Genomic DNA, 20,391 nt, shown 5'->3' with positions numbered 1-20,391 from the left:
CCTTTGTTTTGAACCAGGCTCTGTCCAGTCACATCAGTGGCTGAGGATCTGCCTGAACATTCCTTGTTGGGATGAGTTATGTCATCACAGCTGTTCTTTTCATTCTAAAATGCAGGAACATCTCCTCATTTTACACTGAATTGAGTGTGTGTGGTAGTCACTGCAGCTGGCAATGATCATTACGTGGCCATCAGCAGAACGAAACTTCTGTAGGAACTAAACGCCTGGGAATATGTTTTATCCTAAGTTAAAGCGCATTCCTCAAAAGTGTGTTCATAACCTTAAAGAAGGAAAAAATCTTTCTATAAGGAAAAATGCATACATTATTAGAAAGTCATCTCCAAAGACAAAAGTGAGATGCACACACAGTTGTCTCCAGTCACTAACAAATTCACTATTCTTCACCTTTCTAAGAGCTGCATAATGGTGGGAAGAAGGAGAGATGGGAAGAGAATGAGAAGCAGAGTCTGGTGAACATGTTTCCCCCCTTAAAATTCAATTTTCTAGGTCTTTTTGGAAATTAAACTAACAAAAGGAGATACATTGTTTGGATAAAAATACTGTGAAGTATTTTCCTAGTAGTTTCCTGAAAAAGCTACTTTTTTTCTTCCTATCACAATTTTAAATAAAGTGAAACACACTGATTTATGGGAAATTTTGACCCTCCTTTTACTCTCACACATAACTACCATAAAAATCAATTGCCTCCTTAAAAAGACATCTACAATGTGTGAACACAACAACCTGTTCATCCTCCATCTGTACTCCTCACAAACGGCTGCCCTGCAAGCCCTACGGTCTTGTGCTTATTATTCAAGGAAACATCAGATAAAATAGCAGGACAAAGATGCCTTCTGATGCCCTTCAGTCCTGTGGCACTTACCTTGAGCAGCATCTCAGCAGCCCCCCATGGCATGACCCTGAGACAGTGAAGGTGGGTGGGCATGAGCCAGCACGGCAGAAATTTCCCTGGTTCCTGCACTCTGTGGTGTCAGGAAAAAGGGGATCTGCAGAGCCTGTGGGAAGTGGAAGATGTTAAAACATCAGTTTTCTGTCTAAAATTTATCCTTCTCTAAGAAGGGTATTTTTTATACCCCAAGATGTTCTCTAAGGAAGAGTGCCATTGTGAGCACAGGTGTTCTCGGTCCCATCCACTGCACAGCACCATCCCAGCATCATCACATCTTGCCTGTCAGTTGATGGATGCTTTTCCTCACCTCTGCTTACAAGCCCTTTTGCTCTTTGTAGGATTAACTTTGCTTCTCACCTGAAGAAGCCTGGAAGAGCAGGAGGACAACAGCAAAGAGAACGTAGAGGATCCTCATGGCTGCCAGTTGATTTTTCAGCTTCGTGCTCCTGCAAAGTGCCTGAATGACCAATGGAGGATGAAGGTTGGTTGTGGAAGAAGCTAGGAAAGGTACCTGGAATTTATAGGGCCTGTGGGATTGTGCAAGTTTGACAGCTGAGTGCTTTGTCAATAAGTAACAGCAAAGGACCTTCTGGAAAGCAGGGTGGTTATCTCCCTTATCACAGGTTGCAGTGAAATGTGCAGTGAATGTGTTGCAATGCCCAAGGGTGAATATCCACTGACCCTGTTGGTTGCACAATGGACCACCAGCCAAGCCCACCGAGCTGCACCCCTTGCCATTTGCCAGCCTGTTTCAAACACAGGCATGGGGATGGGTTAGGCAGAGGGCTGGAGTCTGGTCCCACTGTTGACCCTGGATCCATCACTCACTGATGAGTCATGTAATATTTGTCTCCATCTCGCAATCCCTGTCACCAGGAGGATGACGTCAAGAACACTGGAAAAATCTGATGGCACAACTTTGCTTCATCACATTTTAAACAGGTTTCGGGACATCCTCACCCACTGCAGAGGGCTGATGCAAAGCTCTCTCCTGTAATTCTCACTCGTGTACCACCCTGAGTGCTTTGCATTTCTACCAACTTTTGACATCCTTTTGTTTCCCCTCACATTGCCCATGAGGTTGGGAGAATGGGCTGATTCCATGAGAATCTCAGCAGACATAATGCCTCGAAGAGCAACATCTAGGGCTTCACTTCAGAGCATGATCCACATGGCTGTTAATTTTCTGAGAAGCACTAGTTAGGGGACCAAAATACTGAATGTTCTCCTTCATCAGATCCTGGGCCAGATGTCAAATGATAGCAACAGCTTTGCACCCATGGGAATCCTCCCTTCGCCCTAATACTGTCACACATAGTGCACAGGTTGATCTCTGTCAAACACCAGGCATTTCTGCAGCTCCTACCTCTGACATTATGGTTCAGCAATTTGCTTCCTTATTACCTTGTTTATTATAATCAACCCAGAGTTAATGGTCTTTTTGTTCTAAGAATTATTTGCAGGATAAAAACATTACTGATGTTTATGTTTAATCTGCATACTAACAGGCAAGCTTAAGCAGCTGAGAAGCTAACAAGGTGAGTTGCTTAAGTGTTTATGCAGCAAATAACAGTTAGGTAAACACTGATTTCCCTCTTCCACCCATAAAATCTAATTAACCAGGAAATACCAAGCACTCCAGAATGTTCTTTTTTTGTACCCTTGCCTTGGAAATTATCTCTTCTTTTTTGCTGGCAACTGGTCAATTTTCCCCATTTTTAATGCAGAGAATGGCTGAGTTTTCACTCTTATCCTTTCTCTTTCATTGTCAGTGGGACACCCTGACAGACACCTGATCTACAATACGAATGTGAACAAAACCCTTTTGTTTTTATGAAGACCCATTGAAATGTGAATTTCCCCCACCTGTCTTTCACACAGACAGGACAATGGTGTTGCGATGTTTTGCAATGGGAAGTGTGGTTTTTGAGCACCTCTTGCTCCCTAAAGAAGTCCATGTTAAAGAGGAGTCATATTTTCCCCAGCTAAAATCAGAATGTGGTATGGGGGAAATCGGTGACTCCTCTTTGCTATCACACATTGTATTTGAACAAGCTTTGTTTGCTTTCAGGGCTGTACTGTTTTCCACCTGTAGAACAGAATAAATCTACTACCCAAGCCAAATTCTTTAATTTCAGCAGTGCAAACTGCCATAGCACTCATAGATGTTGCTGAACAATCTCATTTCTTGCAGGAGGAAATCAGCCTTCTGGGAAACTGAGCAACGTTTTAAGCCCTGCTAACACAGGCAGCCTGAAAATGTTATTCAGAGCAACAGGAAAATTCCATTACATTGGCTCCTGGTAAAAACAAAGACAAGTGCAAGCTGACTGCTTAAAACCAGGGCAAACTTGTATAAAACCCCTGAGGAGCAAAGCAATTTGTGCAGCACAGCAGTGGCCTGGGCTGGAGCACAGAAACATGTCTGTGGATCTGTGTCCCATGGTAGTCAGGGCCAGGAAGGAGTCATGAAGATCATGGAATGGTTTGAGTTGGAAGGGACCTTAAAGAACATCTGATTCCAGACTTTTGTTGAATGTTAACTTCCAGACATGGAAACTCAAGGAGTTGTAGGTACCTGTCCTAGAGGTTTTAGGTATTAGGGAGGTAAATAGGCATTAGGGTGATTTTACTTGAAACCTCATGCAAGAATACTGAAATACAAATAAGACATAAAAGATTCCATGAGAATATTGGTTGCAAATGAAAGGGAAGGCACGCATGACATTCAAAAGACATTTAATTTTGCCTTCGAGATTGGGAAGAGATGTACATCTTTTAATCGTAGAAGCTCCGTTATCATCAGCAGATCTCTGTGCTGTCATGAAGGATCATAGAATCATAGAATAGTTAGGGTTGGAAAGAACCTTAAGATCATCCAGTTCCAACCCCCCTGCCATGGGCAGGGACACCTCACACTAAACCATATCACCCAAGGCTTCATCCAACCTGGCCTTGAACACTGCCAGGGATGGAGCATTCACAACCTCCCTGGGCAACTCATTCCAGTACCTCACCACCATATCAGAATAGTGCTCCCTTTATTCCTCTCCATTTACTAACAGGCAACTTTGTAAGGCCTCAACATTTTCTTGAAGACATTCTCTTATGAATAATTTAAACAGTCAATAGCTAATAAAAAAATAGAATCTAAGAATTATTATACTTCTGAGAATGGTTATTTATAATGGGGTACATGTATTTGGAGACAGATAGGACTTCGTTTTGCCATTTTAACTGTAAGTATGCCTTTAAAACCACACAGGTATGCGGTTATTTAGCAAAGTATATGCTTAAGTGACGTAAAAACCAAATTCATACTAGCACATACTTCAATGTTTTCCTGGCTTTTCCCTTACACTGCATGCAGAGTAATTTACATGTGCAGTGTTTGATCTTCCATTAATCAGTAGTAAGTTAATTAGTTATGATGATATATTCTTCAACTGTGCCCTTTGTCTGATGCTTCCAAAAGATAGCAAACAAGATGAAAGAACATAGACTGAAATCTTGCATTCATTTCATCATCATCATCTCCATGTTCACACTGGACAATTTTAGCCAACACTTTTGGATTTTCCTACTTTTGTAGCTGGCTAGTCAGTTTTCTCTGCAGGAAATCAATGTAAATCAAATTTACAGCTCTTCCCATTGCAATGTAAGTAATGGGGTGTTTATCTCCCACAGCTGACTGCAGATACCTGGTAGTAAGAGATATGCACTCTTTCAACCTCTGCCTGGATAGCTACAGGTGAATCTGACATCCAGCCTGCTTCTCCATTGCATCTTACACAGATACACCATGCTCTTGGGTGAAGTATTCCCACATATGACTTGTCAGTTTAGTGGTTTACGCCATTTCACTTGGGCCAAATGGGTGCACAAGGCTCAAAGCAAAGACTACCAGGCACATTTTACCTCTGTTCTTCCATCAGTTCTCATGGTGCTTGTGATAGACACAATGCTCTTCTATTAGAGAAACTTCAGAGGAAAAGTACAACAGAGTAGTGAGCGATTTCTGACATGCAAGAGACTTCCCAGTATCACTGAAATGACAAAAGAGGAGGCTGGAGAGCCTCCCTGCATGTAAGGTTTGGGGATGCTGCAACGCTGAGGTCTGGGAACCTAGTCAATTATTACCTGCCCTTGGTTACTTTGATTTCAATTGCATGTGTCCTCATGTTGCAATACATACAGTCAGTCAACATTAAATAGACCTTTACATAAAAACACTGAAAATCAGCATAGAGAATGTAATGTCCTCCGTGGCTCTAAAGCCCATACAAAAGGAATATTCCTATGCAGAGATGAGAGCGAGAAGGAATAATAATCAGTGTTTGAGAGGAAGTCTGGGAAGCAGGATCACCTGTATGTTATCAAGAAAAGACTAGTACTTCTCTGGTCCTGCAGGACGAGTCTCCTGTTATGTCACACAATGCTGACGCTGCTGGCATGACACTTTTCCTGGAAGGAGATAAGGCTTCTTTGTGGATGTTATAATCTGAAATAGCACAGAAGCTCTAAGAATTATCATATAATCAGAGAATCAACTACATTGGAAAAGACCTTTACGACCATCGAGTCCAACCTTTATTGTGCAGTTGATGATAAAATAAAACACCAACAGTGTTTTCATTAGACAGTGAGCAGTGTTTAAATGCTTCCCTCTGTGCGGCAGCAAAATATTGGTTCCTATGGTGTGTTGGGCAGATTTCTGTTGACTTGGGCACCATCAGCATCAAAAATAAAACCATTGGAGCTCCCCTGGCTCTTGTGAGGCAGGAAGCTGCTAATGCTGCAGCCACAAGAATTGGAATTGTACAGAACAGACAGGTCAGAGTGGCGTTGACCTTCATCTGCATAAGCATGCTTGTTTTCATGTGTAATAGACAAGTCCATTGTGTCTGCTATGTCCAAGATGTCATTATAACCAATCAAGTTGCAGCTAGTACAGTTGATAGAGTGCACAGTGATTCATCTGACTTCTCTGCATCTGTACAGATTAAATAGTGTCAGGACGTGATCACTGCAAATTGATCATCCACAGGATTGAATTATTAGAACAGCTCTGTCAGTTTTGGCCTCTGCCAGAAATTCCTGGGCTGTTTCAACAATTAGTCCTAGCTAGGAACTATCCAAGTAGAGTCTGATGCAGTCACCTTCTTTTGGAGGCTAAGACAGTTGTACAGTATGGGTCACACTGTGCCACAGGATCTCAGGAGCTGGATAAAGGCACTGTTATTAGTGCAGAAGATAGCTTTCCAGTCTGTATTTGAAACATCATATCGCAGGCACTCATATTTGGCTGGTTTTGCTCCAATTGCAGCCAAGCCCTTAAAAAAGCGCTCTGGCAACCACCATTCTTCCTCCTACCCATAGAACATCTATCTCGGATGCCTCTTTGTCTTGCTGCTACAAACAATTTGGGATTAAGACAACCATCTTCTACATCAGTGTCCTGATTAAACTTAGGGTTGCATAGGGCTTCTTCACTGTGCCTGTCTCTACTTGGGTGCCACCACCACCAAAGGAAATCACAGTGATTAGGTGCTTGTAAGTGACATATAAATCCCATGCTGAAAGTCAGCCATTGCAGATCTCTCTTTGGACACATAACACACAGTGGAAGACAATACTAAAAGAGGATGTATCACCAATCTAACAAACAAAATATCTTCATGGAGTTATTAAAGATTAATTGAGATATAATCATCTAAAGGACAAAGAAAACAAGCCACCCAGAGGAATCCCTTATAATAAACACCTAATTACTTCAATTCATTTAGTTACTTCATTCCTAGCTCTCTGAAAAGCAGCTCACATCTTCTAAGGCTGATATTACAGTTAAAACGCAGTTATGTAAACCATGATGTAAACAAGTACATAATCAAATTCCAATGAACTAATCAGTGCATTGTGTAATGCACATGGGGGCTGGAGGTGTGTGTGGTATTTGCTTTCTACCACCCAGTGAGCTACATCTGCTCAGGATGGGAAAAGAAGGGGCAGTGCCTGGCTGGGGACTAGGAGCTCGTTCCTTGCACCTTCATCACAAAGACATTTGCTTCCCAGTTTCTAGTTTAGGACCAGTTTCAGTTAATATTCTTGCTGGAACTTCACCTTCTGTGTACTGAAAACATCCCAGTATATGACTATACCATTTCTTGGGAGACAGAGGCAGGACTACAAGCATCTCCTTGATTGCCCCATCCCTGGCAGTGTTCAAGGCCAGGCTGGATGAAGCCTTGGGTGATATGGTTTAGTGTGAGGTGTCCCTGCCCATGGCAGGGGGGTTGGAACTAGATGATCTTAAGGTCCTTTCCAACCCTAACTATTCTATGATTCTATGATATCTGCTGTCCCTTAAATATCTCCTTGAGATAAGCATCTATCAGGTAAGCCTCTGAGTGCACCATGTAAATCTGCTCTTTGCTTCACCTCCCCATCCGTGAGTGGTGTTTCCCCACCATTCTAATCTCCATGACTCTGATCCCCAGGATGAAGGACGAGGCTTGACCCAGTGGAGCTGGGAGCAGGACTGATCTGCAGCATCTGCAGAAGCCAGCTTGAAAGAGTCTCTCAGAAGGAAAAGGAAGCTGATGAACTGTTAGTTTTTGAGCTCCCTTGTTCACAAATACACTGATAGGGCATGAGCTGATCTGATTTCCATCTGCTGAAGTTGACAAAAAGCTCAAGGCCATTTGCAGTCACCCAACCCTGCAGCAGCTGACAGGGTCACTTCCAGCCTTCTGCATAAAGGTCTCCACAGAGCAACCCACGGCTCATAGCTCCTGCTTCCCTGTGCATGACTTTGCTGGGAAACCATACATTTAACAGCAGTACCTCCCCCCCCCCCCCCCCCCCAAGGGTGGGATTCCTCCTGGGTAATGAGCCAGATACTACCAGAAAAATGACCTTTGGAGAGGCCAAGACTTGCTAACAGTGTTAAGGGCTGCATTTCTCAAGAGCCCTCTGTACACTTTTCATGCCCACTCCTTTGCAGGGGGTGTAAAACAGGCTCACCCACACTTCACCCACATCTCCAGCCCTTCAGAGGGGCAATGTGAACGGTTTTGTGGGTGTTGGTGCAAAGATCATATGTAGAGGTTTGGCCTTGGTAAGGAATTACAAAAGTATAGCAAAAAATCTAACTCCTTGTCAGCACAAAAATACAGCACCCCTCCACAGGCAAGCCCTGTAGATCACTGTTCTCTAGGTACACCTTGCAATGCAGAATCTTCTGGGCTGCCTAGTCATCATCTGAAGCTATGGATAACATATAACATATTTAGCCTTAAAATCTGTGTTTTCTTTTCTGTTTGACTCCTTCCATTGGATTGGGGTGGAAGGATGGATAATGAACAGGGGAAGTTTGGTATGCTAGAAGTTATTCTGGCATAGCTTCCTGTGTGCTGATGGTGTCTGGTCGTGGGTGGTGGTGGAGCTAGTCCAACAGTGGACAGAGTGATGTTGCCAGAGGAAGGAAGGGGAGGATAGTTGTGTCAACTATTCAACTAAAGATCATGGGGACCATTCCTAAGGCAGCTAGGATGCCGTTCATAAGCTATGGATGGCCACATCCATAAACTCTTTCACCCTGCAGAACAAGATGGCTGAATTAAAACTCTCTATTGAGAATGGTCCCATGCCAACCCCTAGCTTTGCCAGGGATAGTCTGGGTTGGTCTTAGTTGGCCTGGGCACAAACTGCACCCAGGTTAGCTGATATTATAGAGATATGGTCCTGTACCTCTGCCCCAAAACTCATTTACTCGCCAACATGGACATGATGCTGCCCCAGGGAATTTTCCTATGGCTGTTCTCAGAAGAGAGGGTGGATAAAGCCTTTTCCTCTCTCTTTCCTCTCCACTTATTCCCCCTGCCTCAAAGCACTCATCAGTTATGCTGCAATACTATTTGGACCAAAGCTGTTGCAATCACACCACAAGTAAGTGAAATCTCTGGCTTTACCCCTTTGTCCCTTTAGATACAACAGTTCTTATTTGATCAGCCATTTCACCAGTATAAAGGATATCAGCCTTGTGTAGCGATTTAGTTGCAAGAACAGGTTTGCATACAGGAATATAATTTAAAATCTCAGAAGCATAGAGGAAACAAGCAAGCAAGCAAACAGTGGGACTAAACCCCGTTTGTCAGACAGCTCCTGTTCATACATAAGTGACAAAATGCCATGGAAAAGATACAAAGGAAAGAAAATCTAGTTGATTTTCCATACACAAAAGACTGAGAAGCAGCTATTCATCTTCCACGGCACAAACCCTGTGGAAAGAGTGTGCTGATAGAACAACACAGCCATAAGATCAGGCATCAATGAAAAGTGTACAGATAATAGCAAAATGAGAAGGTCTGCCAGATCTTTCAGATGGGGGAATTAATGTTACCCAAAAGCACTGCAATCTGCATGGCTTTCCCCCTGCCTTTCTTAAGCTGTATAAAGCAGGGAGCTCACTCTACTGGGGAAATGGATAAGCAGTTGGTTTTGCATTTTATCCCTGATGTAGACCTCTAAATAAAAGTACTGTGGACTGGAACAGTGAGACTTTTATAGACAGCTCTCCATGCATGATTCCCTTTGTGCTGGAATTTGGTAGTCTCTCTTCTACCCCATCTGGTACATGGACAAGCCCTTCCCTAGGGCCAAGTCACCAACTGGAAAAGGAAATCAAGGCACAGAGAGAAACAAGCAGAGACTTGATCAGAGAAAACAAGAGACTCAAAGCTTGAGATTTAGATCTTAACGAATTTCTTCATCATTTCTCCAGCAGCCGTTTTATAGGTGATTTAGATAGTGAAGGAAAAAGAGGCTAAAGTCTGAATTATTGGCACTGGTGCCTAGGAATTAGCCTCCCTTCACAAACAGGAGTATCTTTCTCCTTAAAAATGTCCAGCAGAGTACAAATGACCTTGCCTTGATCACTAGCAAGGAGATGTGACCTTGTCTTCAACTTAGACAATGCACCTTGACTCAACAGGATGGAGGGAAATGAAAATGAAACTTCCAGTGCAGTCGTATGATTGTGTTAGAAGTGGGCACAGCCCAGTGGCACAGGAGAGGCACAGATGCTTATACAGCCAGGGACAATCCTTGCTGCCTGATGCAGCACTCTTCTATATATAAAGTAATAAGTTTCTGTAATCATTTTCAGGAGAAACCGACAATCCAGAGCTGGATCCAGAGGGCACTGTGAGCAGGGATCCCAACTCAGGGGAGCTGGGCTTGTGCTCACAGCCCTCCTCATATGTCTGCCTCTGCTCAAGCTGGTTGTATGTCAATATTTGAAGTAAAACACTCCATGTAACAGACGTCAATAGGACTGATCACAATTTTCCAAGAACTGTATTTTCATTGGAAAATGAAGTCATATATGAAACAACATTTATCATAAGGATTTACAGTTTTATGGAGCATTTGAAAGCCTTTCTCTCTCACACCTTCCCATTTGATATTGCTTCAAAGGTTTATACAAGTTAGAGTGTTCCAAGTAGAAAAATTCAGACAGTCTAAAGATTGTGAAATAAGTTGGTTATAAAGTAACCTATGATCAATTCTCTTGCATGGGACACTTCAAGTTCTACTCCCTAGCAAACTACCCCTTTGATTAAACCTCATCAGCAGCCACCCCTTGCCTATACTGTGACTCAAGTCACTCTTACTTTAAAACAATAAAAGGTTTAAAAAAGTCTGTAAAGTTCAGGCCGTTGAAGAGTGAGGATAATTATAAATCTTGGTGTGCTTTATGAAATGTAAAACCTGTTCTTGTTGGCTGCAGTGAAAATAGTACTTCTAAGCAGAAGTGCTCCAGAATAATACTTCTTACCAGATACCGGTCTTTCAATAGTGTGATAAAAGCATCTAATAATTTATACTTGGTTGGGTTTTTTTCAGCTGTGGAAGGTCTGCAAAAGGAAATACCTGAGGTTTTTCTTTTCAGAGAAGTCAAAAGGGCAGAAAATCACAACACAAGGGCAGAGTGGTGGCATAAACCTTGCCCCTGGTTTAGAAGCTGTGTGAATGCACTCAGCCCATACGGGGTTTGGCATGAACAGAGTCTATCTGCAGTGTTTTCCCCATGGTACAGCCATGTGCGTTTGGTGATCTCTCTCTCCCCTGCCTTTGAGTGATCCCCATCCATGCTTGCTTTTGGAAGAGCCAAGGATATTGGCAGTGAGGTAGCGACATCTGGAGGACAGGCACCAGTTAAATCTTCTGCTCGCTCAACCCATCAGTGACAAGCCAGCAGCTCTGGGACACGGGATAGGGGCTCTTAGGTCTATGCTCATCAGAGAAGAGAGAATGGGAACCACCAAAGGACCTACACTTGGTTTTTATGTCTTCTGTCTGTGGCTGTGATTCCCAGACAATATCAGACTTAGGGCATCTCCAGGGCTCTCCAGAGCTGTGATGCCTGGCTATGGGATAGCCTGAGCCCAGGGGGTCTCTATTTTCCCCATTAAGTTTCTTATTATTACTCCTGAAATTCATCCTAAAAGAGCACTTAAAAGAGTTCAACTACTTTTATTGATCATAACTCATATAAGGTCATTCCCAGAGCTTTGAGTCTCCTTTTTTTCCAGCCCTCCATCTTCTCTGTCCATCTCACCAAGAAATGCATGGGAAAGCAGGAAGAGAGTAAGCAGAGAGTTAAAGCCCCTGATGGTTAGTCCTGACAGCCTGGTTATGGCTCCCCACAGTTGGTTGTTGCAGCAGAACCAACAAAAGACATGACATAGTGAAGCAAGTCCACCACTAAGCTGGTGGGGGCTGTAGTAGTTGAGATGCGAAGAGAGATGCAAAGAATTGGATATATTCAACCTGAGGAAGAATATGCAAAAGGCTTTTACCCCAACCTAACAAACAGCAGGGTATACAGCAGATGGACCTAGACTTTCCTCAGAGTGCACAGTGATAAGATGGGAGGCAAAACACCCAAAAAAGCAATATGAGAACATCTTGTCACAGGGTGCCATGCTTGCAAGAGCCCATGCTGCAATGGATAATGTGTCCTGCTATGGATAGAGAGACTGCAGGCTGGGCTTTTTGTAGAAGGACACATCTGGAGTAGGATGCTCTTGCCCAGGAGGGGCATTGGGACCAAGAGAAGCTGTACTCAGTCATGGAGCCAGAGCTGGAATGCCCATTAATCCTGTCTCCTTTGTAGACATAGGATGAGGGAAGGCTGAAGCTATCCAGACACTACCTACCAAGGGTCCAGCAAGGAAAGACTACTCTGCCATGGCGCAGTTACTGCCCTCCACCAGGGCTATGGGTTGCACAGTGGGAAGGCAAAATTAATTGCCAAGGAGATGCCCATCTCACAGTGAGACCCCACGGGAGGTGGGCATCCTGACCCCGGTGTGATTTGAACACACAGCCTTCTGATCTGGAGTCAGACGCGCTACCATTGCGCCACGAGGTCAGGGCTGGGACAGATTCTGCCCAAGCATCACCCTGGACTTTATGCACATGAGTGTTCTCTGAAGGAAGGGGAGGAGCATCTCAACACTTGCCTTGCTAAGCCTGCAAGAAGGGCTCTAAATGAGCTGTTTCAGAGGAGGAAGGCCAAAATATGACCATTGCCCAGAGCAGCCCTGTAGGATATCTCCTAGGAGAAAGGGGCTCCTGAGCTTGGCATCCCTAAGGGGCAGGGGGGATTATGTCCAGCCACCTCCCTGGAGCGAGACACCCCATTTATGTGATAGATGCACAGCACCCACCTCACACCCTGTGGCAGGAAAGATCCTCATGCAGTTTGACATCCTGGCTGGGGTCACCTTCCCCACAGAAGGAGATGGAATGTGTTCTGGGTTCAGCTGCCTCCACATGCCCTGGACCCACACTGTTTATTCTGCACCATCCCTCCATGGGCTTTCACCCCCAAGCAGGGTCACCATGCTGTGGGCATCACTTGTCTAACCTCTCCTCAAGGGGTGGCCCCGTATTCTCTACATCCCATAGCCCCTTCTCCTAGGGGTCCCCATGGAGAGGACCCCACCGCCCAGGCCAGGGCCCGTGCTGGGGACCCACACACCTCCACCCTGACCTCATGGCTCAAGCGCAGCGTGTCTGACTCCAGATTGTGTGTTTGAATCACACTGGGGTCAGCCTTGGGGCACCACTGGACACCCTCTCATTCACCCTGTGTGAGGGGCAGGGCTCTGCAAGGCACTGGCCAACTCCTGAGCAAGAATTGTGATGCCCAGAGCTTTCCTTTCAGCCAGGTGTAGTGCTGTGCTGGTTGGAGATTATGGATCATGGCCATAGTAGAGGCCAATGCTGGGAAGTGTTCTGGTGGCTGTCTGCTACAGTTTTCCCTCATCAAGTAGGAAATAACGAATTCTTCCTCAGGGAAGTGCAAGAAGCTTCATAAGTGCATGCGCAGTCACTCCTGGGGGACCTGAACTTACCCTCACGCAACAGTTGCCTGGGAGGGTAATGTGTGATGGTAGAAGAAGTTTTCCAAGCACAGTAAGAAGCAGGATCTGGGAGGCTCTGGTCTGCTCAGCCTCACCTCAGAGCCCACACAAAGGCTATGCAAGAAATACTCCTGAAAGGCATGCCCAGGTGAAGGAAGGACTGGAAATGACCAGAAACAGTGACCATGGATAAACCAAGGGAAGGTGACTCTTGGCAGTGTGATAGGGTCCTTTGAAGATGTTACTTCCTGGGCAGTCAACAGGACACCAAGGAACATAATTCATCTTGACATGGGTTTGACATGTCAGTGTACCAGGACACAAGGGACACAGCGCCTAAGCTCAATGCCAAGGTAAAGCCAAGTGGCTGCAGCAGCGAGCAGAGGGGGTTGTGTCAGCTGCTGGCTGTCCAGCTGGCGTTCCTCACTGCCTCGTGTGGCACTGGATGTTGTTTGGTGTCTTAGTGATGGGCGCAGAGCATGTTGTGCAGGACGAAGGATGCAGAGCGCCTGCCAGGGCCAGAGGGATGGTGAAAGCAGGGGCCAGTGGCGCAATGGACAACGCGCCTGACTACGGATCAGGAGATTGCAGGTTCGACTCCTGCCTGGCTCAATGCTTTTAGCCTGGCCACGGCTCCTCCTGTTCCCTCTGCGAGGGCCTTCAGCCCTCCCTGGGGCTTTCTGCAGGGCAAAGGTGCTGGCTGCGGTGTCCTCTTGCCCTGCAGGAAGGAAACACATTCTCCAGACCTTGTGGCAGAGCTGGGCCCCTTGCTCTCATCACTCTCCTCTGCTCACTACTGACATTACTCCCACAGTTCACTCATCTTCCATACTGGGAATACTGCAGAGAGCTTTGAGGGCCCCACTTTGAGAGCATTGGTCATCTGGAACAAGTATAGTGGAGGGCCATCAAATTGTAGCATTTGCTTTATGAGGAGAAGCCATGGAAACTGGGTTTATTTGGACAGTGGAAGAGGAGGCTTCAATGAGCACCTGATAGAAACCTTCCAGTACCTATGAGGAGGTCATCAAGCCAAATGCTTCATGTGTTTCATGATGAGAGGGTCTCCAGACCTTATGGCAGAGTTGGGGCACAACAGCAAATCCCACAGCAGAATGAAGATGCCTCCTGAACTGCTCCCCTGTAGGTTGGACAGAACCAGTCCTCAGGCTGTCCTGACATGTCATGTGCTTTGGTCCCCAACCGTCTTTGAGGGTCACGTTGGTCTTGCTGCTCTTTGTCAGTGCCTTGCCAAGTTCTGCACTCAACTTCAGTAAGCCCCATGGAAAGCACGGACAGTAGATCTGCACTGGGCTGTCCATCACAGATGCAGTATGTTGTGTTTGCCTTTGCTGAACTGACATGTGAGATCTCTAGTTTTACTCAACTTATGACATTCAGATCAGTGCCCTGCCTACTTGAACTCTGAATACTCCAAGGATGTATGCCATAGCCTCTCTCAGTGATCTACCACCCTCATGATGAAAGTTTCTTTGGCCAGTATACTGATCCTGATGCAAGAGAAGATATTGTTGTGCAGGAAGCCCAACAGGAAGGGAGAAATGCCAAGCAAAGGCAATCCACTATGGATAAAGAGGTGGCCTAAATGGGCTTTCTGAGAGGTGCAGGGGAGGCTGCAACAGGATTTAGTTAAGCACATATTAAGCAGGTTATAGAGATCCCTGGAAGGCAGGTGATCTAATCCCCTGCCCAGAGCATTAAAGTCATTGACATTGGGTCATTCTGTTAGTAGACATCTGAATGTCTCCAAGGATGGGAACTCCAAACCCTCCCTGGGACCCTGCTCTAATGTGTGACATTTTTTTTTCTACCATCTAATGGAGATTTCTGTTGATATAATGTGATTTTTGTTGAGCTTCATCCTCCATGTCCACAAGAAAAGCGTGGGTCCAATTTCTCTGTAGGCACACAGCATAAAACAAGGTTATAATCCTTCCTTGACCTTTTATTCTCTCTGTTATAGAAACCTGCCTCTCTAGACCACTCCTCAACTGAGACTCCATCTCCTTCTCATCTGGATGACCATCTCTGGGACTTAATGAAGTCTGCAAAAGTCTTTCTTGTCCTGGAGATCATGAAACTGCACATGATAGGGCAATCCCCCATATCAGTACAGGCTGTGGGACAAAGGATTGAGAGCAGCCCTGCAAATAAGGACTTGGGGGTACTGGTGGAGGAAAAACTGGACATGACCCTGCAGTGTGTACTCACAGCCCAGAAAGCCACAGGGACTTTTTAAAGGGATAGGCCAGAATCTCCCATTTTAATGCATACCTATTGTCTCTCAACCTCTCATCATGAAACACATGAAGCATTTGGCTTGATGACCTCCTCATAGGTACTGGAAGGTTTCTATCAGGTGCTCATTGAAGCCTCCTCTTCCACTGTCCAAATAAACCCAGTTTCCATGGCTTCTCCTCATAAAGCAAATGCTACAATTTGATGGCCCTCCACTATACTTGTTCCAGATGACCAATGCTCTCAAAGTGGGGCCCTCAAAGCTCTCTGCAGTATTCCCAGTATGGAAGATGAGTGAACTGTGGGAGTAATGTCAGTAGTGAGCAGAGGAGAGTGATGAGAGCAAGGGGCCCAGCTCTGCCACAAGGTCTGGAGAATGTGTTTCCTTCCTGCAGGGCAAGAGGACACCGCAGCCAGCACCTTTGCCCTGCAGAAAGCCCCAGGGAGGGCTGAAGGCCCTCGCAGAGGGAACAGGAGGAGCCGTGGCCAGGCTAAAAGCATTGAGCCAGGCAGGAGTCGAACCTGCAATCTCCTGATCCGTAGTCAGGCGCGTTGTCCATTGCGCCACTGGCCCCTGCTTTCACCATCCCTCTGGCCCTGGCAGGCGCTCTGCATCCTTCGTCCTGCACAACATGCTCTGCGCCCATCACTAAGACACCAAACAACATCCAGTGCCACACGAGGCAGTGAGGAACGCCAGCTGGACAGACAGCTGCTGACACAACCCCCTCTGCTCGCTGCTGCAGCCATTTGGCTTTACCTTGGCATTGAGCTTAGGCGCTGTGTCCCTTGTGTCCTGGTACACTGACATGTCAAACCCATGTCAAGATGAATTATGTTCCTTGGTGTCCTGTTGACTGCCCAGGAAGTAACATCTTCAAAGGACCCTATCACACTGCCAAGAGTCACCTTCCCTTGGTTTATCCATGGTCACTGTTTCTGGTCATTTCCAGTCCTTCCTTCACCTGGGCATGCCTTTCAGGAGTATTTCTTGCATAGCCTTTGTGTGGGCTCTGAGGTGAGGCTGAGCAGACCAGAGCCTCCCAGATCCTGCTTCTTACTGTGCTTGGAAAACTTCTCCTTCTGTTCCTCAGAATCCTGCCTCTGTTTCTCTAACCCTACACTGAACAATTGTCCTTCACCCCCTCCAGAAATGCCCTGGGCTGAATGTACCACCACATGTTAGCCTCCCAGGCAACTATTGCCTATGGGTAAGTTCAGATCCTCCAGAGTGACTGAGCTTGCAGTCTTGAAGCTTCTTGCACTTCCCTGAGGAGGAATTCACTTTTTGATGAGGGAAAACTGTGGCAGACACCCACCACAACACTTCCCAGCATTGGCCTCTACTATGGCCATGATCCATAATCTCCAACCAGCACAGCACTACACCTGGCTGAAAGAAAAGCTCTGGGCATCACTTTTTCTCCCTCAGCCACTCTCAAGGTGCCCCCTGTAGCTGCCCCTCACACAGGCCAGCCCCCCAGAAAAGCAGGGTGAACACAGAGGATACCCAGTGATGCCTCAAGGCTGACCCCGGTGTGATTCGAACACACAACCTTCTGATCTGGAGTCAGACGCGCTGCCCTTGCGCCACGAGGTCAGGGTGGAGGTGTGTGGGTCCCCAGCACAGACCCTGGCCTGGGCAGTGGGAATGTCCTCTTTATGGCGACCACCCCATGGGTGTCCAGGCACCCCAAAAAGGCTGTAGCTGTGGAGGGGAAGAGGTAACCTGAGGAGAGAGCAGCCAAGGGCTCTCTGCAGTGAGGAGTCCAGGCTGCAGGAGGAGCGTGCAGCATGGGATGAGGTGATCTGCAGGCTCAGGCACAGCATCTTAGGGATGCTGTGATGTATGGTGGTCCAGGGCACAACACAGAGAAGGGACATGGTCCCCTCCTTCAGCACAGCCCGAGGCAGGCTTTGGGTATATACCCAGAAGAGGTCATGGAGAGTGTTCGTTGCAGACAGCCCTTGGGCTTGGTCCAGTCAGAGCTGGATGTCACAGCTCCTGATGTCCTGCCACAGCCTTGTGTCGACTCGTAATGGCAGCTGAACCTTCTACAAGAAAGGGAAGATGTCCCACCAGTGCAAGCAGGGTCCACCAACAGTGTAGGCAAAGCCCAGTGCTAGCTCTGGCTGCCCAGCCCTTTCCTCATGGGTGGTTAGTACAAGGTTGTCATGAACAGAGGTGTCAGAGAGGAAGTGAAACCTTCCTCCTACCTCTCCAACTCCAGGCCTACCCCAGAATCATGCAGAAAACTTCTCACTACAAGTCCATGGCAGGGGGGTTGGAACTAGATGATCTTGAGGTCCTTTCCAATCCTAACTATTCTATGATTCTATGATTTTATGAAGTCCATCTGGGGCAAGGACAAGCTGCGGGCACAATATGGGCAGGGACCAGCAGGGCAATGGACAAAGTGCCATGAGAGCCCCGTCTGGCTCCTGCACACAGCCTGGCCATGGTGGAGGTGGTGGGGATCAGGCTGCACTGGTATCCTTTGGAAGTGGTGGGCAAGTGGCCTTGGGTTCTGTCCTGCCTCTGGCTTACCCCCTCTCTCTGCCATATATTGTGCCAGCAATAAGACATTTTTTTAAATCAGAAATCCATCAGGCATTTTACTTGGAAAGTAACTGTTACAACTCGTTGTTCCCCACTGCCCTACCTTAGGCCTTATAGTGCAGATTCTGACATTCTTGCACTCAGTTCCTGTTTGCCCCACAGCCCATATTAAAAACCTTGGAGTTAGAGCTCTGACACTGTTATTAGCATGTCTCCTTCCTTTTAGAGAAAATAAACTATTGAAGTATACACATTTGTGATGCAGTGCTGAATCCATAGTTCTTATTGAGAATGATCCATTTCAGAACAATCCTTGAAAAAGGACAAAAAAAATGAGAAAAAATTGAGGAAATGGTTTGAAAATGCAAATAAAAATTACAGCACTCGAATGAGGAATCACACAACTGATAGTTCAATAGATGAGTTTATTTTCTGCAGAGGATATAGTTATCTAGTTATGCTAAAGACAGTTTGCTTGTATTGCATACCCAGTGAGCTACTTCCCCACTATCTGTGAGTACCGTGTACAAGTACCTGAGATGTGCAATATTTACCTGGATGGAAAGACCACTTCTCAACTGGATTAGATTCCTATCTGTGGCCAATTTCTTGGGAGCAGAGCCACAGCACTCTCACCCAGGCTAGTTTTAGGGAACATTTCTACATGGAAATGTTATTCTCTTGTGAAAATAAGAAATCTCAGCAGAAGACTCTGAAATACTGCATTTTCAGGTTATTGATAATGAGCTTTATTTGAACAAATATAATAACAATAAGTGGCATGATGTGATTATTGCTCTCTGAATGTATGAGGCAGCACTGAATGGCAAGGCAGGAAGTGCTAGGGGAAGGTCTTCTGGGGTGGGATGCTGCTTTGGGAACTTGAATATGTCTACAGAGCAGATGCCTACCTGCACCTTTGCTTCATCTTCAAAGGAGCAGAGCTCTCATTACTACTATAATTACAAAGGGCTTTGAAGTTACATAAATGATAGAAAATTATATGAAGTTAGAAATAAAGTTAACTTTATAGTTATATACTTATTCTGAAAGTGAGCAACTCCAGTCCCTAAAACTCGATGTATGAAACCCAAAAACACACCCTGCTCTTCAAACATATTAATAATCCTCACGCATTTAACACTGTGAATGATCAGTGCCGAAGTTGGAGCAAAGGGACAGGCATCTACATCTCCATCTGAGCAAACCCTGCCCACAAAAAGGGCCTTGGTGTCTGTTCCCAGCCAGCATGTCTTCCCGCAAGAGGGAGCCATGAACCAGTTCATGGGCTCCACAAGCTTCAAAGCCAGGCTGGAGATGCATTTTGCTCTCTTCATCCAGGAGGTGCTCCAGTCCCCTGATCATCCTTGGGGCTTCCTCTGGACTTGTTCCAACAGTTCCATGTCCTTTTTATGTTGAGGACACCAGAACTGCACACAATACTCCGAGTGAGGTCTGACGAGAGCAGAGTAGAGGGGCAGGATCACCTCCTTTGACCTGCTGGTCACGCTCCTCTTGATGCAGCCCAGAATACAGTTGGCTTTCTGGGCTGCAAGTGCACATTGAAGCTGGCTCATGTTCATTTCCTGATCGACCAACATCCCCAAGTCCTTCTCCGCAGGGCTGCTCTGAATCTCTTCTCTGCCCAACCTGTAGCTGTGCCTGGGATTGCTCCCACCCAGGTGTAGGACCTTGTACTTGTCATGGTTAAACTCCATGAGGTTGGCATCAGCCCACCTCACAAGTGTGTCAAGGTCCCTCTGAATGGCATTCCTTCCCTCCAGCGGATCAACAGAACCACACAGCTTGGTGTCATCGGCAAACTTGCTGAGGGCTCACTCAATCCCAGTGTACATGTCACTGACAAAGTTGTTAAACAAGACCGGTCCCAACACCGATCCCTGAGGGACACCACTTGATACTGGTCATTGAGACACTAACCACAACTCTTTGCATACATCCATCCAGTCAGCTCTTTATCCACCGAGTGGTCCATCTGTCAAACTGATGTCTCTTCAATTTAGAGACAAGGATGCCATATGGGACAGTGTCGAACGCTTTGCACAAGTCCAGGTAGATGACATCAACTGCTCTACCCCTGTCCATCAGTTCCATAGCCCCATCATAGAAGGCCACCAAATTGGTCAGGTAGGATTTCCCTTTAGTGAAGCCATGCTGTCTGTCACCAAGCACCTTGTTGTTTTTCATGTGCCTCAGCATGCCTTCCA

At 46.1% G+C, this 20,391-nt stretch overlaps 1 protein-coding gene and 4 non-coding genes across 5 annotated transcripts; 1 reads left to right on the top strand and 4 right to left on the bottom strand.

The window, feature by feature from the left end:
* Positions 1 to 879: 879 nt before the first annotated feature.
* Positions 880 to 1,325, bottom strand: LOC115946087 (gallinacin-10-like). The gene is made up of 2 exons (XM_031046684.2): positions 1,268 to 1,325; positions 880 to 1,016 (listed from the first exon to the last, which is right to left on the bottom strand). Exons 1-2 carry the CDS (start codon positions 1,323 to 1,325, stop codon positions 880 to 882), a joined length of 195 nt encoding a protein of 64 aa, XP_030902544.1.
* A 10,950-nt stretch (positions 1,326 to 12,275) lies between these two features.
* On the bottom strand, positions 12,276 to 12,347 carry TRNAW-CCA (transfer RNA tryptophan (anticodon CCA)). The gene has a single exon. It is a non-coding gene; the product is annotated as a tRNA-Trp (tRNA).
* Positions 12,348 to 13,883: 1,536 nt separating this feature from the next.
* TRNAR-ACG (transfer RNA arginine (anticodon ACG)) lies at positions 13,884 to 13,956 on the top strand. Its single transcript has one exon. It is a non-coding gene; the product is annotated as a tRNA-Arg (tRNA).
* Positions 13,957 to 16,104: 2,148 nt separating this feature from the next.
* TRNAR-ACG (transfer RNA arginine (anticodon ACG)) lies at positions 16,105 to 16,177 on the bottom strand. The gene has a single exon. It is a non-coding gene; the product is annotated as a tRNA-Arg (tRNA).
* Positions 16,178 to 17,131: 954 nt separating this feature from the next.
* Positions 17,132 to 17,203, bottom strand: TRNAW-CCA (transfer RNA tryptophan (anticodon CCA)). The gene has a single exon. It is a non-coding gene; the product is annotated as a tRNA-Trp (tRNA).
* Between the last annotated feature and the right edge of the window lie 3,188 nt (positions 17,204 to 20,391).

The sequence above is a fragment of the Melopsittacus undulatus genome, chromosome 3 (assembly GCF_012275295.1).
Source record: "Melopsittacus undulatus isolate bMelUnd1 chromosome 3, bMelUnd1.mat.Z, whole genome shotgun sequence".
Classification (NCBI taxonomy): domain Eukaryota; kingdom Metazoa; phylum Chordata; class Aves; order Psittaciformes; family Psittaculidae; genus Melopsittacus; species Melopsittacus undulatus.
The sequence above is the reverse complement of the archived record's forward strand: the minus strand, read 5'-3'. Positions and strand labels throughout refer to the sequence as shown.

Coding starts and splice junctions, on each gene's coding strand:
- LOC115946087 (XM_031046684.2), bottom strand. CDS start 1,325: ATGAGGATCCTCTACGTTCTCTTTGCTGTTGTCCTCCTGCTCTTCCAG. Junction 1,017..1,267: donor GCTCTTCCAGGCTTCTTCAG/GTGAGAAGCAAA, acceptor CACTTCCCACAG/GCTCTGCAGATCCCCTTTTT.